Source organism: Papaver somniferum, chromosome 2 (genome assembly GCF_003573695.1).
Source record: "Papaver somniferum cultivar HN1 chromosome 2, ASM357369v1, whole genome shotgun sequence".
Lineage (NCBI taxonomy): Eukaryota > Viridiplantae > Streptophyta > Magnoliopsida > Ranunculales > Papaveraceae > Papaver > Papaver somniferum.
The window spans coordinates 54,054,180-54,071,594 of record NC_039359.1 but is presented as its reverse complement, the minus strand read 5'-3'; the positions used below and the strand labels follow the sequence as shown (position 1 = coordinate 54,071,594).

General features: G+C 37.6%; 1 protein-coding gene across 3 annotated transcripts; it reads right to left on the bottom strand.

Moving 5' to 3' along the window:
• Positions 1 to 6,230: 6,230 nt before the first annotated feature.
• LOC113347671 (threonine synthase, chloroplastic-like) lies at positions 6,231 to 10,467 on the bottom strand. 3 transcript variants are annotated; one of them, XR_003359174.1, is made up of 3 exons: positions 8,854 to 10,466; positions 8,681 to 8,767; positions 6,231 to 6,652 (listed from the first exon to the last, which is right to left on the bottom strand). XR_003359174.1 is itself a non-coding variant. In XM_026591345.1 (2 exons), exons 1-2 carry the CDS (start codon positions 10,433 to 10,435, stop codon positions 8,757 to 8,759), a joined length of 1,593 nt encoding a protein of 530 aa, XP_026447130.1. In that variant the 5' UTR covers positions 10,436 to 10,466; the 3' UTR covers positions 8,439 to 8,756. The 3 variants fall into 3 exon arrangements, 1 of the variants encoding a protein (XP_026447130.1); XR_003359173.1 differs by having other exon boundaries at positions 8,681 to 10,467; XM_026591345.1 differs by lacking the exon at positions 6,231 to 6,652 and having other exon boundaries at positions 8,439 to 8,767.
• Positions 10,468 to 17,415: the final 6,948 nt, after the last annotated feature.

The following is a 17,415-nucleotide window of genomic DNA, read 5'->3' as shown; positions in this document are numbered from 1 at the left end:
TAATAGAATTAACACGGCTAGGAAAACATATTCTTCTACTTATACTCTTATTAAAAGCCATATTGGGTTCTTTGAATAAATATAATCAAGAATTTAATAATGCATAACAAAACTAGTCATAAAAACCCAAGGTGACCAAACTTGTGGTACAAAAACCCCACTCAAATGTTGGGATCCATTAAAACTCCATCGTAAACAAAATTGATACAAAAACCTCAAATTTTTAAAAAATGATACAAAAACCCCAAATTTAAATGTTGGTTTCATTAAATTTTATTTTGGTTTCATCATAAAATTTGATGAAACCAGCATTTAAATTTGGGGTTTTTGTGTTAATTTTGTTTTGACGGGATTTTTGTGTTACTTTTGTTTTGATGGGTTTTTTGTGGAAGGATGGTGACACCTCTGGGGTTATAACTCGCGGACCGAATGCATAAAGTTCAATGCTCCCTGGTTCTCACCTGAAAATTTCCCTTCTCCCTCTCCTTATTTTTTACTTCTGAAAACTTACAGATAACAACCTTGTTTCTTACGCCAAACTGTGATAGCCATACAGATAAATACTGTGATAGCCAATAATATGATGGCACACAGATAAATAGATCTACAGCGATAAGCATTTAAGTAATACAGCAGCATATTGTGTTGGTGTATACGAGCAACGTAAAGATCATATATTAAGCAAGCAAAGTAAGTGCAAGTAAGTAAATGACACTATAAGTTTACATGGTCATGCTTACATCCACGGGGTACTGAGAGTTATGTTTGTCAAGGATTTAGATGAGATGAGCTATAATGAGTGCTTAGTCAGTTCGAGTAAGAGTGTAAAGATAAGTAAATTGAAGTCTTGAGAATGTAATACTATCTTCTGTTGAATATCTGATCAATATTCAAATGGGTAGATTAAATATATGTTTTGGTTAATGTAGCCTGCAAGAGATAGGGAAAAGGAAGTATGAAACTGTTTTGGTTTGAACCGAGAAGGCACAAGTCAGTTATGGATATATTCCAGATTTGGATCCGAAGGGACATGTCCACAGAGACTAGGTATATTGATGCCTAACAGCTTAAGAGATATGTTCATACAGTATTCTAATTGATGCCAGTTAGAACTAATTAGGTTTTGAGTTAACTAAAGAATAGATAGAGAAACAGAATAGGTAAAGTATAAGACGAGTTTTATTAATTGTAATTGTACAACTTACACCGTAGGAATTCACAGCATATATATACACGAGTTTTGCCTTTAACTTTGGGCTAAAGTATTTCCTATCTTATAGTTTCCTGACATACAAGGAAGTCTAAAGAGAACATTCTCTTAAAATTGAAACTACCGTGTATAACGTTGGGTCACGTTATACACGTATGTGTTGTTGTGTTAACACCCTCCCGCAAGCGCAACAGGTTATCCTGAACCGTTAGCTTGAACCTTAAAAGAGAAAACCGATCCTTGGACAATGGTTTTGTGAATATTTCCGCAATTTGATCCTTAGATGAGATAAATCTGACATCAATAAGTTTAGAAGCAACTTGATCACGAACAAAATGATAGTCAATCTCAATATGCTTGGTTCTTGCATGAAATATAGGAATGACAGTAAGATAAGTTGCCCCAAGATTGTCACACCATAGAACAGTAGGGGATTGAGTGGATACACGAAGTTCCGAAAGAAGTGACTGAATCCACATAATTTCAGCAGTAGCAATTGCAAGTCCCCTATATTCTGCCTCAGTACTAGAACGAGATATTGTTTTCTGCTTACGAGCACTTCAAGAGATAATATTACCACCCAAGTAAACACAATATCCACTAGTAGAACGACGATCATCAAGAGAACCAGTCCAATCAGAATCAGTATACGCACTAAAGGATAACTGTAGTGAAGGAGATGGTCGAAGAAGTATACCAAAAGTAGGTGTATTCTTAAGATAACGCAATATGCGCTTTACTAAACTCCAATGAAAAACAGTAGGAACATGCATAAACTGACATACCTTATTGACAGCATAAGCAAGATCAAGAAGAGTAAATGTTAGATATTCTAAAGCTCCAACAGTACTACGATACTCAGTAGCATCAGATAATAGGGTACTACGATCAGAGGACATGTCGCCAGAAGTACTAAGTGGAGTATGAATTGGTTTGACTCCATCCATTTTCGCTCGAATAAGAAGATCATGAGCATAATGTTGTTGGGAAAGAAATAACCCCGAAGAAGTACGAATCGCCTCAATGCCAAGAAAATAAGACAAGGAACCAAGATCTTTAATCGCAAATTCTTGTTGTAAACGGGTGAAAATAGAAGTGATACCTGGGATACTAGAGCCAGTGACTATAATATCATCAACGTAGACCAACAAATAAATAGTACCATTGTAGATGAACAGAGACGAGCCACATTTCGAAGTGACAAAGCCAATTTGTAGGAAAAAGGTACTAAGTCTTTGGTACCACGCACGGGGAGCTTATTTGAGTTCGTAGAGAGAACGTTGTAACTTGCAAATATGTGTAGGAAAACGAGAATCCACATAGCCCGGTGGCTATTTCATATATACCTCTTCTTTAAGTTCACCATGTAAGAAAGCATTCTGCACATCAAGTTGATGAATAGGCCAATTGGAAGATAAAGCCAATGTAAGAATAATACGTATAGTACATGGTTTAACAACCGGACTAAACGTCTCAGAGTAATCAATTCCTTCTTGTTGATTGTAACCTTTTGCAACCAAGCGAGATTTGCGACGTGCAATTGTACCATTAGGATTACGTTTGATACGAAATACCCATTTACATCCAGTAACATTCATAAAAGGATCATATGGTACTAATGACCATGTACCATTTCGAATCAATGCATTGATCTCGACATCGGATGATGTACGGCATTGTGGATCTTTATGAGCCTGGGAAATACAAGTAGGCTCAAGAAGTGAATCACATACCAGAGCATATTTTGAATTTGGTTTAAAAATTCCATCCTTAGCCCTAATCACCATTGGGTGTGTGGTGAGAGCAGGTGTTGTCGCAGGTTTTGGGAAGTCCATGGTGGGAGATGAAGTAGACGTTGTATTGGATAATGTGCCAGGCATCATAGATGGTACTGCCGCAGACTCTGGAAGATACGTGGTTGGGACCGAAGTAGATGTTGAGACATATGTTGTAGGCTGTAAACAAGAGTGCTGATTATTGGCAGAAGCAGGTGCAGTTGTTGTCGGCTGTAGATGATCATGGCAGAAGTGGTTGACGTCGAGGAGGACGAAAGCTACGATCGAAGCGGTTCCAACAGTCTGGAGCTTCATGGTTTTCACGACCAAACAACTGGCAAGGAATCTTCGAACGGCTAGAATTTCGTTGAGATGGAGACTAGTGGGCATGGAAGTGAGATGACATACCAGATGAGTAGTGTACTGTGTAGTATACGGTGTTGAAGACAGATTGTTCCGAGCAGGAAAGGGAGACGAGTTTGGTGCAGGAGAGCGGGAATGTGCAGCAACGTTGGCAACATGCTGTGAACTTAGCGACTTATTCTGGTGTTCAACTCGTAACTCAAAAGTGAGGAGAAACGTAAGGAAGTCTTCGACAGTAAGAAAACTCATCGTTGTGGTTAAAGACGTGACAATGGCATCATGTCGAAATTCTTTATCGGTAACTGTTGTATTGGCAGCAACAATATTTTCCACTAAATCTCTAGCATGATTGATATACTCTCTCATGGTTTTTGATCCTTTCTTTAGAGCACGTAGCTCGCAGTGAAGATGGTGAATTTGAGCATCAGACTTAGAGGCATATTGAGCTTCAAGAGAGTCCCAGAATTCTTTGGAAGTTGTAACACGATGGACGTGACGAAAAACCGCAGGTGTAAGAGATGAGAATAACCAACTTACCAGGATTTTATCCTGTTTTGTCCATGAAAGAAAAGTCAGGGTAGGAGCAGCATCAGCAACAGAAGACGCTGGACAGGGTTTTGTACCAGTGACATGACCATCAAGTTCGTAACCCTGGAGATATGGCAAAAACTGAGCACGCCACAATGAATAGTTGGTTTCATCAAGTTTAATTGTAATTATATGGTGGGGTTGAGAGAATTGAACGGAGACCATAACTGAAGACTGTGAAGATGAAGTTGAAGACATTAGAACACCGGTTGTAGAAGAAACTGTTGAAGGTTCGGTAGACATGAATTTGGAGGATCTAACTCTAGCTGATACCAAGTTAGAACTAATTAAGTTTTGAGTTAACTAAAGAATAGATAGAGAAACAGAATAGGTAAAGTAGAAGACGAGTTTTATTAACTGTAATTGTACAACTTACACCGTAGGAATTCACAGCATATATATACACGAGTTTTGCCTTTAACTTTAGGTTAAAGTATTTCCTATCTTATAGTTTCCTGGCATACAAGGAAGTTTAAAGAGAACATTCTCTTAAAAGAGAAACTACCGTGTATAACGTTGGGTCACATTATACACGGCTTCTCGTATAGGTTCCGAAGTGACATGTTTGTATCTCTTGGTAATCTATATAAGGGTTCAAGTAAACTTGAAAATTAATCTGGATTTCTAGTTTACTTGAACCCTTATAGCTGAGTTTAATAGTGATAAAGACACGTCCATCCAGATTAATTTTTAAGTTTACTTGAACCCTTATAGCTGAGTTTGTCTGTGCAACATAGGCTAAAATCAGAGCCCAACTCAGCCCAGCACGTCCCAACACGTTAGTTTCGTGGATTATGTTGGGTTAGCTTAGTCAACACAGTAGACAACACAGCACGCGGCACGGATAAGCACGTGACCCAGCCAAGTATCCCGAATGTGCTCAAGAACGAATAGGGTTCTTCATTTTCATAGTGACAACCATGTTCTTGGGTTGCACAGACGTGCTGGCGATCTTCCTCCAAGACAGGTACATCTTTATGAGAGAAACAGCTTATAACGCGTATCGCGGTTCATCATACGTTCTATATCACTCGCTCATTGCTATACCGCAGTTATTCATGCTATCTATTTTACTAGCATCAATAACTTTCTCTTCGGTAGGTCCAAGGATACTCTAGTTTCCTGTTCTATTTTCTTGCAATATTTGCTTCATTCTGGGCAGGTAATTCGTTAGTTTCGTTTCAGGATTGGTTTCTCAAGTTATGTAGGGTTATATCGTGATTATGCCCGCAATTGGCGCATTCCTTCTATTCAGTGGTTTTTTTATACAGAGAAACAGAATTCCATCGTACTGGATCTGGTTCCATTATATTTCTGTTGTGAAATATCCATTCCAAGCCGTCTTCCTGAACGAATTTGACAACTCAAATTTGTGTCTGCTTGAAGGAGTTGATAAGTCCTGCTTAGTGACTGGATTGGATATAGTAACAACGCTAGATGCAACAGATTTTGGAAAGTGGAGATGCCTATGGATCACCATTGCTTTGGGCGTCTTCTTTAGAATTTTCTTTTACTTGTCTTTATTGTTTGGCAGCAAGAACAAAAGGAAGTAGCTCAGTTGCGAATGCAGATAATTCAGCCATATATTTCTCCATAATGAAGTTGTGAAAGTGTGCCTTTTTGTATGCAAAATCTAAATACTTCCAGATTACTTCGGGTTGAGCTATCAGAAAACCTTTTACAAGAGTTTCGTTCGCCACCATTTTCCATTTGGTTGGTTGTGATGATACTCAGAAAACATCTTTAAATACCATTTTTCATTTGGTTGGTTGTGATGATATTCGAGAAAACATCTTTAAATGGAAATTCTAGCGAAATTAACTAGATTGATCAAATATTCTAAAAGGGTTGCGTCAAAAATGCTACAGCAGCCTGCGAGCAAATCTCGGCAACATCTTCTTCCACCCGTAGCATCCGCCATTAGGCAGTTTTTTATGGTGAAATGTCAGTAGATAATTTTTCCTTTTTTTCCTGAAATTGAGTGCAATGTTTGGTAGGTTCCCTAGCATTAACAATGGCGGGAATCGAAGCTATACTTCTAGGTGTGGCATGAGGGGTGAAAATCCGGGGGTAAAACAAAGACCATATGCCCCAGGCGCCAAGACAGGATTTAGATTCAAACTGTGTTAGCAATATAGCGTCTCCACTTGCCAAAAGGTTAAGCCAGATATAGCATCTCCACTTGGGTTTTTCTTTTTTTGGATTGTCAAATGTAGCATTGGCTACCAAACAATATATACGTCTGATGTTAAGCAATTTCATGTTAATTAAGTTTAGCAACTGCCAAAAAAAAGTCAAACAAAAAAGACATCTCACATCACATTTTTAGTTGAAATCGACTGAGCAAAGTTTAAATCTGAGCCTACCACTAGGCGAGGCTTAAAACCCACCCATAAGGTAAGCTTCACAACAGACTCACTTTGAAACCCATCTGATCAGCTGGTGTTTCTAATTCCGCCAGGTTAACACAGTCTGTGGTTACCATTATGGAATTGTACCTGAAATACTATAGTTACTTAACAAAGCTCGAATTATAAATAACAAAGCTCGGCGATTTAAATCAGAATATGATAATTTACAAGAAATTTTAGTTTAATCATCCACTTAATCTAGGAAGATGGGTCAGGTCAGAGGCATCTGATAGAGAGATGAACACCGACTCAACACAAATATGAGCAGCAAAAAGTACAGGATCAAGCAGAACAATATTATGACCCTGCAAAAAAGAGGAGTTCAGTTCAAACCAACAATTGTAAGTTCTGCACCCAATCCATCATCTACCGAAACATATATTTCACATGTTAAAGTATGAACAAGAATATACCTTCATAAAAAGATTTAATCTGCAAGCAAGCATAATACTATTCCTGACAAGCTCTTCTGTCATTCTCTGTGAAATTTGGGTCCAAGAAGATCACCATATGATTGGCTGAAAATTCATAACGAGTCATATAGCCATCCATTAAGGTGGTGTTGACAGTTATGTCCTCTCCGATCAATCACATGGTAGGGTATACAATATTCGTGTCCTCGGTCAAATCCAGGATTAACAAATAATACAAATTGGACCATACTCCTAATAACCCAAGGACTGTCTTAGCTATTTGTTTGGTACATTCCCTACTCAGATCATTCACAATGCTGGGAATCAGAGCTATGCTTCTATGTGTGTGAGGTAAAAAATCTAATGGTAGAGAGACCATATATCTAGGTACTTAGACAGGTTTTCAAAATGAGACCAAAGTTTAAGCCAGGATTTGGGTTTAAACTTTAAACTGTGCTTAGCATGTTGGCAACTGCCAAAAGGTTAAGCTAGATATAGCATCTCCACTTGTCTTATTGGCAATTGCCAAATATAGCCAGCCTACACTACAACCAAATTTAGCAATTGCCAAAAAAATCCACCAAAAAAGGCAGAATCTGACATCACTAGGCAAGGCTTTCAAACCTACGTAATAGGTAAGCTTAACCACAGACTCACTTTGAAACCCATCTGGTCAACTGGTGTTTCTAATTCTGGCTGGTTATATATAGTCTGTGGTCGAATTCTCCTAGACATTCTTTTATCACATTCAACTCATTCTTGGTATTCAGTTTATGAATATAAATGCTCAACCATAAACCCAGATATACAATTGTAGGTTCTGCACCCAACCCTATCAATAGGTTCTGCACCCAACCCATTAGTTGACAACTGTAAACATCATCTACAGAAACACGTATTTCACATATATAAATATTAATGAGAAGGCACCTTCACTAAAATATTCAACCTGCAAGCAAGCATACTATTCCGGTATATTCCTAACAAGCTCATAATTCTATCACGCCCTGGGAAACTTGGGCCGAAGAAGACCGCAACATATGATTGGTTGAAAATTAGTCGAGTAATCATCCCCTAAAGCAGTAATGTCCTCTCCAATCTATCACATGGTAGGGTATTCTACAGTTAAAATACAGATATAGTGACGCTCCAAGACTGGGAAACTAACTAAATTAAGCATCCACTAAATCAAGGAAATGGGTAAGCTCTGTGGCATCTGATAGCGAAACCAGTATGACTCAACACAAATGTATTAGCAACAAAATGGACAGGACAGGACAGAGGAGAATTTTTATATGATCCAAACAAAAATAAAGAGCTCAGTTCAGACATACAGTTCAAAGTTCTGCAGGCAACCCATTAATTCACAATTAGGACATTGTCTACAGAAGTCAGAGCACATATTTCACAATATATTCCTAACAAGCTGATAATTCTATCATTCTCTGTGAAATTTGGGACAAAGAATACCTCATCATATGATTGGTTAGTATTTCATAACAAGTCGAACAATCATCGATTAAAGTGATGTTGACAGTTATGTCCTCTCCAATCAATCACATGGTGGGGTATAATTGACTAGAATTAGATTCAGGATAACAAAATCATACTCATTGGAAGAGGATATTAGACAATGCTCATAAAGAAACTATTTGGATAAGAATAACGATATCGGACAGAATAAGAACAACTGTGAAGTATTATTGAGCCACAGAAGTTCTGTTTGACGCATGGTTCATAGCAATATTATACTACCCTTAATCTTAAAACATATTATTACCGAATACCAAATCCTACAAAAAAGAGTAGTTGCAAGCAGATTACAGAAACTATCACTTGCACAGTTGCACTAACAAAAATCTTCCCTGGCTCTACCATAATAAATAAATTTCGCCGTAAATTAGTGAGCACGAAACTTACTATATTGTGAATCAGATTAGCAAATGATTCTTCTTCATCGGACTCTAGAGACGTGATTGATCACTTCCTCAACCTACTAAACGGTATCTGAGAACAAAACCATACAAATTTAAAAGACAGAAATGCATAAAGCTAGCATACAGATACAAAAAACTGCTTCTATTGATACTCACTCAACACCCTCTTCTTCAAAACATCCATAACAGCTCCAAAATCTGCCTTCACTTCTATAGGTGGGTTAGCGAATCTGGAAGCCATGTCTGGAATTTCCTTAGAGTGGTAATCAATCTTGGATTGTGTAAATTTCAACCCATGAGCAGTACTAACAACAACCGTCCGGTCATTAGGTTGAATAACCCCACTGTTTCTAAGCTTAATCAACGCCGCAAGTGCAACACCAGTATGAGGACAAATAAACATCCCAGTAAGATCAGCCTGTGACATTGCATCCATCAATTCCTCCTCAGACGCTTCCTCCACAATCCCATCACAATTTTTCAAAGCAAAAACAGCTCTATCAATCGAAACTGGATCACCAATCTGAATTGCAGATGCAAATGTAGTAGCTGCCGTAACCGGTTTGAATTCAGAATCCCACCCAGACTTGTAATGCAAATACAAGGGATTCGCATTTGCAGCTTGTGCACAAACCATCCGTGGAATTCGATCAACAAGCCCCAACTCCTTACACATCTGAAACCCTTTATAAAATGCATAAATATTCCCCAAATTCCCACCAGGCACAATAACCCAATCCGGAACCTCCCAATCAAACTGCTGCAGTATCTCAATTGCAGCCGTCTTCTGCCCTTCAAGTCTCAAACTATTCAACGAATTCGCCAAATAAATCGGCAACTCCGCCGTCACCTCCCTAATCAACTGCATACACCCATCAAAATCAGTATCCAAACTAATCACCTTTGCACCATTCGCAATCGGCTGTACCAACTGAGCCATCGAAATCTTATTCGCCGGCAGAAACACAATCGCAGGTATCCCAGCCGCAGCACAATAAGCCGATAGCGCCGCCGAGGTATCCCCAGTACTTGCACAACCAACACCAACAACCGGTTTCCCCAATTTCCTCAACCGATTCACTTGACTCACCAACACAGTCATCCCCAAATCCTTGAAACTCCCAGTATGTGAAATCCCACAATGTTTCACCCACAAATCATTCATCCCCAAAATCGTCTTCCCGTACCTCTCAGCCCAGAACAAATTCGAATTCCCTTCAAATGCACTGACAATATGATCGGAATCAATCTCCGGCAGAACCCACTCCTTTTTAGACCAAACTCCAGATCCATATGGCCAAGTCGTCTTACCAATTCTGGAATCAAACAAATTCTTCCAATACTTCCCATCGAACTTCTTCAACGCCTCCATATCATGTTGCACATCCAATAACCCGCCCGATTTGCTCCTGTAGATAATCTCATCCAACGAATACGACTCGGTCGATGACGGATCTGCGTTGAATGGAACATACTTAGCTGAAAATCCATGATTGTTGTCTGTGATATGAGTTCGTTTGGCTTCGTCACGGATGTTTTCATCGGCTGGGCGGCGGTGTTTGGAATGACAGTTTGATGATGATTCTGATGAAATGGATGTGATTGATGGTGTTGCGGATGATGATGAACAAGATCTGATGGAGAGTGATTGAGTACGGGGGTTGCGGAGGAAGGATTTTGAGGTTCTAGGGTTTAGAGTACAGGGAGATGAGGCTTGGAAGAGTGAACAGGCGGCCATTTTTGGGGGGTTTGATTTTTTGAGGCGGTGGTTGTAGGGTTTTATATATCTGAAGAGATGATGATGATGTAGCGCGTGTGGATGCACGTGATTGTAAATCGGGTCTCATTTTTGGATAAATATGCCGGCGATTCGGTATGGATATTTTAGAGATACGGTTTGAAAATATGGAAATGGAAATAAAGTCTGGTGACAGATTTTAGTGACAGCTGCTTTTTGGTCAAGTGATTGTGAATGGGTGGGTTTATTTTACTTGTTTTCTCCGCGCGTTTAGATATCAGAAGTAGAAATCTAAAAGTTCACAAATGCTTTTGAGAAGTAAAAAAGTGGATAAAGTTAACTTCGCAATTGTTCGACTTATAAGTTAAAAAATCAGTAAATTTGACGACATGACAAAAATAAAAATCAAAATATAAGTATTATTGTAAAACTATTGTGTTATAAATTCGTGGAATCTAAAATATATCAAACATCCAAATTTAACAAGGGTGTAAGATTGTGTTGTGTGTATATTTAAGTAGCCTTTCTGAAGATTTTCTGATAAAATGACCTCTTTTTCGTATACTTATTAGTTGATGTGAGCCATCAAAATTCCATGTAGTTGTGGTTGCAACTCTATTTGATCCTACGTGCTTTACGGATAAAGAGATGATGATGTAGCGCGTGTGAATGCACGTGATCGTGAATCTGGTCTGATTTGTAGGTATACCTGTCGGAGATTCAGTACCAGTGATCATGTTTGAAAATTGGAAAATATGGAAATAAAATTTGTTGACCGATTAGTGATAAGGTGCTGTTTGATCGATTTAGTGAGTATATAAGGTGTCGGTTTATTTTATTTCTTTGGTAACCTATGTCTAATCATTTTTTCGAAGTCTGGTTTTGTTTTTTTAAAAGGGTCTAAAAGATAAAAATTCATAAAATCAGGTTAAAATATTTTTGATTGAATGATTTCCGAAAATAAAAAATGTGATCTTGAAGATTTTTAAAATTGATTTCTGATTTTTGGTATTCAAACTCCATCTTAGACATAAAAATTTATTGATTAGAAAAAAAAAATATAAAACAAAGAAAAAAACCAACAAACCCAAGAAAAAAACCAATTGATGATTGTCTACTTAATCAAATAAAAATATCAAGAAAACACTTTTAAAATAGATTCATTTTGGGAGATCAGTGATGGTAGATTGGTAGTGGGATTAGGTTTCATATGGAAACTTGAGCATGTTTGACCATCCCACCAATTAGTGGACGGTGGATAGAATGATGAAGCACGTAATCATAAAAGGGGCCGGGTGTGGCCCGGTTCGCCCATTTTGAGAATTAGGAAGTTCGAAATATCTTGGACATGCAAAGTTGAGGCGGTTTGACCTTAAAGACCCCATAAAAATATAAAAATCTTGTACTTGTAATATGCTGTAAAATCAGAAAGGGATTGAATAGAGATCCTTTTTTTTTTTGGTTAAAATCTGATTCAAATTCGTATTTTATACTGCCAATCACCGTAAGTGATCAATACTTCTTAGTAGTGCCTTTGAAACGTAATGGTGGGTGTTCTTAGCTATGCTAGAGGTCATCATGATATTAGTTGAGAAGTGGAGTTTTAAGACCTGGTTAATGTGGGGCCTATCACTGTAAGAAAAACAAAATATTATGAAGTAAAATGGATAAACCTTATCCAACTATTTTATCAAATGGCAAAACTAGCCCTAATTAATTAGTGTTAATTTGGATGATTAAATGATATTTAATCAAGTTAATTCTGAACTCAGCTACCATTATCAAAATTTGAAAAATTTAATTGTGTTTCTTTTTAAAAACTCGAGCCAGAATCGGTTGATGTTAGTAAAGTTGAAAATCGATTCTGGATTGAGTTTTTTTCAAATGACGAAGTAAACCCAGAATCGGGTTTTTTCAAATACTCACATAAACCAATTGTCGAAATCGGTGTTTATAGATGTCCACATAATCCGATTAAACGGCTACTTTCAGAAACAAAATATCCATTACATAGTTTAGGAAATTACCGCATTACATAGGATTTAGTATGGAAATTCTAGAATTTGACACATCAAATGTTCGTCAATGAACCTCCGAGCACATCGGTACAACGTCGTATATTCTTTGTGATGAATGAACTTAGTTTCCCCATTACGAATTATCCATAGCCCATTGAAACGTTCCAGCTGAAATTCAATGAATTCTTAAATGTTAGTATGCGAACTTTTAACGATGACAGAAGTATAAACGGATTGCTCACTTTTTCCCTAGGAGGAGCTTGTGGATGATGTTAGTACACCATATCTCTAACATTAACATACTCTCGCATTTCACTTTTTATGCAGTTGAATCGAAATGCCAAGTCTCTCCATTTGTGGTTATTGGGATTCGTGGTACACTCGTAAAAGAACTCTTTAACTCTCTTCCAAAACATTGAATAGATTTCATTTGGAGTTCACGGAACGTATTACCAAAAAATTTAACGAGACACAAATCTTCATACGGTTCCCATTTAACGAGTTGCATATCTTCTTCCGGATCCCATTCCATTTTCTAAGTTAAGTGTGTGATGTGGAAGTGGCTCAAAGAGGTTGCCCTTATATTGAGAAAGACTCAACGGCTATTTTTTTCGAATTCAATTTACATAATCGTATTTTAGGGATGTCCACATAGTCTGATTGTGTCCTTGCAAAATCATATAAAATATGCCTCTCAATAAATCGTTTTTTAATATTGCACATGTTTAAAAAAAAACTGTCAATTTTCCTTGCAAGAATTTGATTACATGTGATGTCCACATAGACCAATTATAAAGGTTGTCAAAATCTTCCTCTAAAAATCGGTTTTTAATATTGAACTTGTAATCCGATTCTTGTCAAAAAAAGATACAGAAAAATTGTAACTTTTCCTCACAAGAATCAGATTACATGAAATGCCCATACAGACCGATTCTTAAGGTTATCAAAACTCTGGATTATTTTGCTTTCTCGGAATCGGACTTTAAAAATATCTGTATAAACTGATTTTGAACACTTACAAACAAGGTGAATGAAAGTTCCAGAATCGGTTTATGTTATGCATCCACAAAACCCGATTCTGAAATTGTACCCCTAGAGAACTATCAGAATCGGATTTTATATAGGTATATGTAAACCGATTCTGACTGAAAAACTGCCAGAATCCTGCATTTTTAGGACATACACATTGTAGTTGGTTCTTTTGTCGCTTCTTAGGCAAACAAAACAATTTTTAAAAGAAACCAGATTCAGTCATTCATAAACTAGGAATATAACCAAACATAATTCGACAATAAGTTTAAGACATAAGTTTTGACTCCACGATTATCCATAGTTAAAGACATAAGTTTGGAAAACAAAGACACCATTCATTCTTCAACATCCCCACCACGACCAAGACCACCTCTTCCTCGTTTAGCAGGTTGGCGCTGCTCGATTCACCTTGAGATAACATCTTTCGTCGTCAAGTTGTCCAATTGAGGTCTCAACTTCAGATAATCCTCTTTTTGGGATTTCGGCTTACTTTTTTAGCTTTACATGTCTCCATAACAGTTATTGTCCTATTGCTTGTTCACAAAACCCCTTTCAGCAAATACTGGGAATTACAAATATATCCGCCCCTGTAGAAAAGTCATATTCCCTCTGATTTGGTTCCTTTGAGCCCTAGAAATCTTTGTCAACTCGTTCAACGAGTGTGCAAGGATGGAAGAGCCCCAAGAGTATTCGTGAATCTTTTCAAATGGTTGAAATATCTGAGTAAAGTTGGCGCTCACATGGGCACCAGAAACATCGGGGAAGATAACATCTCCAAAGATGTAGAAGACATACGTAATGGCCGTGGAGAAGATACGTTCCTGGTCACCTCTTTTCCCTCAACATGAAGCTTCTTTGTTCCCATGAGGTTTTCCTAAAGCATGCGATACTGAATATCCTCTGCTTTGATTGACCTACTAGCATCTCTGACTTGGTCTTCTCCTCATCCCATTGGAACACATTTTGGTGAACTTGTAAATCTTGTCCTACTCAAGCTCTTGCGCATAACCTTTGTGCTTCGCGGTTTTACCTTCTATGCTTTGCCCGGTAATGAACTTCGCATCATTTGGAGTTATCGTCCTTTCGCCAAACGGAAAATGCAAAGTATCTGTTTCCCCGTAAAATCTCTCGGCAAAAGTGGAACAAGAGGTTTGTCGTAACCAAGAACCAAATTTTCGACTGCAGGAAACAACCCTGTAGATTTGACTAGCTCGATTAATTCCTCCACTTCTCCAACGGTTGATCCTGGTTCTTCCAGTTCCAAATTCTTCATCATACTCACTGATGTTCCTGGCTTCATAATAAGAACGACATCCTTGTGATCCTATAAAACAAAACAAATCCGATGGACAATAATCAAAACACTACACGAATAATAATTATGTTACATAGTATAAGGTTTAGGTAATTACTATGGTATGGCAGACGACAACGGTCCAACTCTCTTTATAACCCAACAACAACTTTCCTCCATCACCGGGTAACCCTTAAAACGGGATCAGTGGGGCGCGAAGAAACATCTTCATCGGGTCGTGCATGTGGTCCACTTTCTTCTTCTTTGGACCATCATTCTTACCATTTTTCCTACCTTGTTCTTGAGCGTCTTCTCCTTGAACTTGTTGTTGAACTTGTCCTCCTTGAACTTGTTCTTGAACTTCTCCTATCTCTTCATCAACCTCATTTTCATTTTCTTCTTCATCACCTTCATTCTCATTTTCTTCTTCAGCAACTTCATTCTCACTTTCTTCTTCATTAACTTCCTCATCACTACTTTCTTCTTCAACAACTTCTCTATCACCACCTCCTTCTTCATTAGATGTATCAGAATCAGATTCTTTTTGTGTTGGTTGTTTTGCTTGAGGTGGTGGGTCATTGATGCGGATCCCTTTGGCTTTGGGCTTACTCCCCGAGACCCTTCGGTGAGAAGCATTGAAATTTTGACCACCCTCTCGACGAGGTCCCATACTATGAGGAGAATCAAAGTCATTTTTCCTCTTATATTTCTTTTCGGCTTGCTTTTGTTGCTTTCCCTTGTTTGGCCTGTAGAATACGGAGATAAGCGACAAACAACAATGGAATTGAATGCATATTTTTGAAGTCAAGGTATACAATCGGTTTACTCAAAACACATTTCAAATACGATTCCTAATATAACTCATAAAAAATCGGATTATATAAGTGATCATGTAATCCGATTCTAACAAAAAAAAGTTACTGAAAATTGGGCATTTTTTCTTACAACAACCGGTTTAGTCGATATACATTTAAAATCCGATTCTAACCTTACAATCAACAATCGGTTTTTATAAATGCAAATGAAATCCGATTATGGACTAAGAAGTTATGAAATCAAAGGCTACATAATCTGTTTTTGTGGACGCGCATGTAATCCAATTCTAAGAAAAAAAGTTATAGAAAAACGGTTATCCCTAGAGTAACTAAATCGGGTTGTGTGTACATTAACATTATCCGATTCTGGTTCGAATTTCTCGAACTAGAAAACACATCCAGCACAATCGGTCTTTAAGGGCAAGAACATCAACCGTTTCTAAATGCGATCGGTTCACAAGTACATTGACATAATCTGATTTTGGCAAACTCGAAAAAATTTGACTTCAAAATTTTCGATTTTTGAGCGATTGCATGTTACTAAACCTTAGTTTAGAGAATTGGGTTGATAGAAAAGTACCTTATTCGACCCATTTCCACCTCTTATGCGATCAAAGTTGGTTCGTCTTCTTCAACCGTTTTCTTCTTCGGTTTTTTTTCCAATCGCTTGAACAATTCTGGGATTACTCGCACTAGGATAATTCCTGTTAGTAGCATGCTTCACTCTTGTTGGTTTTGACATTTTATAGAAAAAAGAAACGGTTAATCGTTTTTGGATCGTCGATAATGGACGATGTTTTGGTTTTAAAAAAAATAAAAAAAGAGGAAGAAGAAGAAGAAGAAGAGAAGAAGCACCGGTATTTAAGTTAGAATTGAAACTGAGTTAATTTAGTTTTAAGTATTATTATTAGGAGTTAATGGGGATGAATTGGCAGTATTAATATTTTTAGAGGGTAATTTGGTAGTTTCAACAAATTTAGGCACCCCTTATCATCTCCTATTGGGTAGATGAAGTAATTTATATGCCCCAAATAATCACACTAGGCCCCAAATTTGCCAGGTGAAAAAAAACAGAAGTTTTTAATATACGCCTACATAAACAACACGAAACCAAACACTCTCACATATATGTTTAAAAGTGACCCTCTCTTAATCCCGAAAAAGGCTTTTTTTTACCTCGAAGTGAGGGGCTGGCTTTGTACCTTCTCGGCCGTTTGTTTAGAATGATTGAAAATTATACATCTTTTTTCTCATGTGCCTAGTACCCATTTTCGAATGTCTCAATAGAAAGTAAAGGTCTCCTAATTTTAGCAGTCCTTCTGGACGGACCGCGTTCCTGAACAACGCAAAAACAAAATTCGTTTTTTCTCTCATAATTTTTCTTTATGAGTCCTGATGGATCCGTGGAAGATAACAGGAGGTCCCGTTTTTGAGGTTGGGTTTGTGTCTGGCGATTTTTCCTCTCGATTTTTTTCTTAATTTGTTAAGAATTTTTGTAATTTTAGACAATAATGACAGTAATTTGGTTAATTCTCTGTCCCATCATGAATTAACCAATTACTGGTGACTTTTGTCTTGATTCGGGGTTTGCTCATGTCATGTGTGCCTCCTTAAAAAAAAAGGTACTACACTAGTGTCGGACCAGTTGTGAGGAACAATTTTCATTTTTTGTACAACATAAGTGCCACCAATGTTTCTCCTCTTCTTATTGTTGGATCCAATATATTTGTCAAGCCATCCCAATATCATCCTCAAAACATCTCGAACACCGGGTTTAAACAATCTTGTACATGGATATCGTTCTTGTACTATTAAACATTC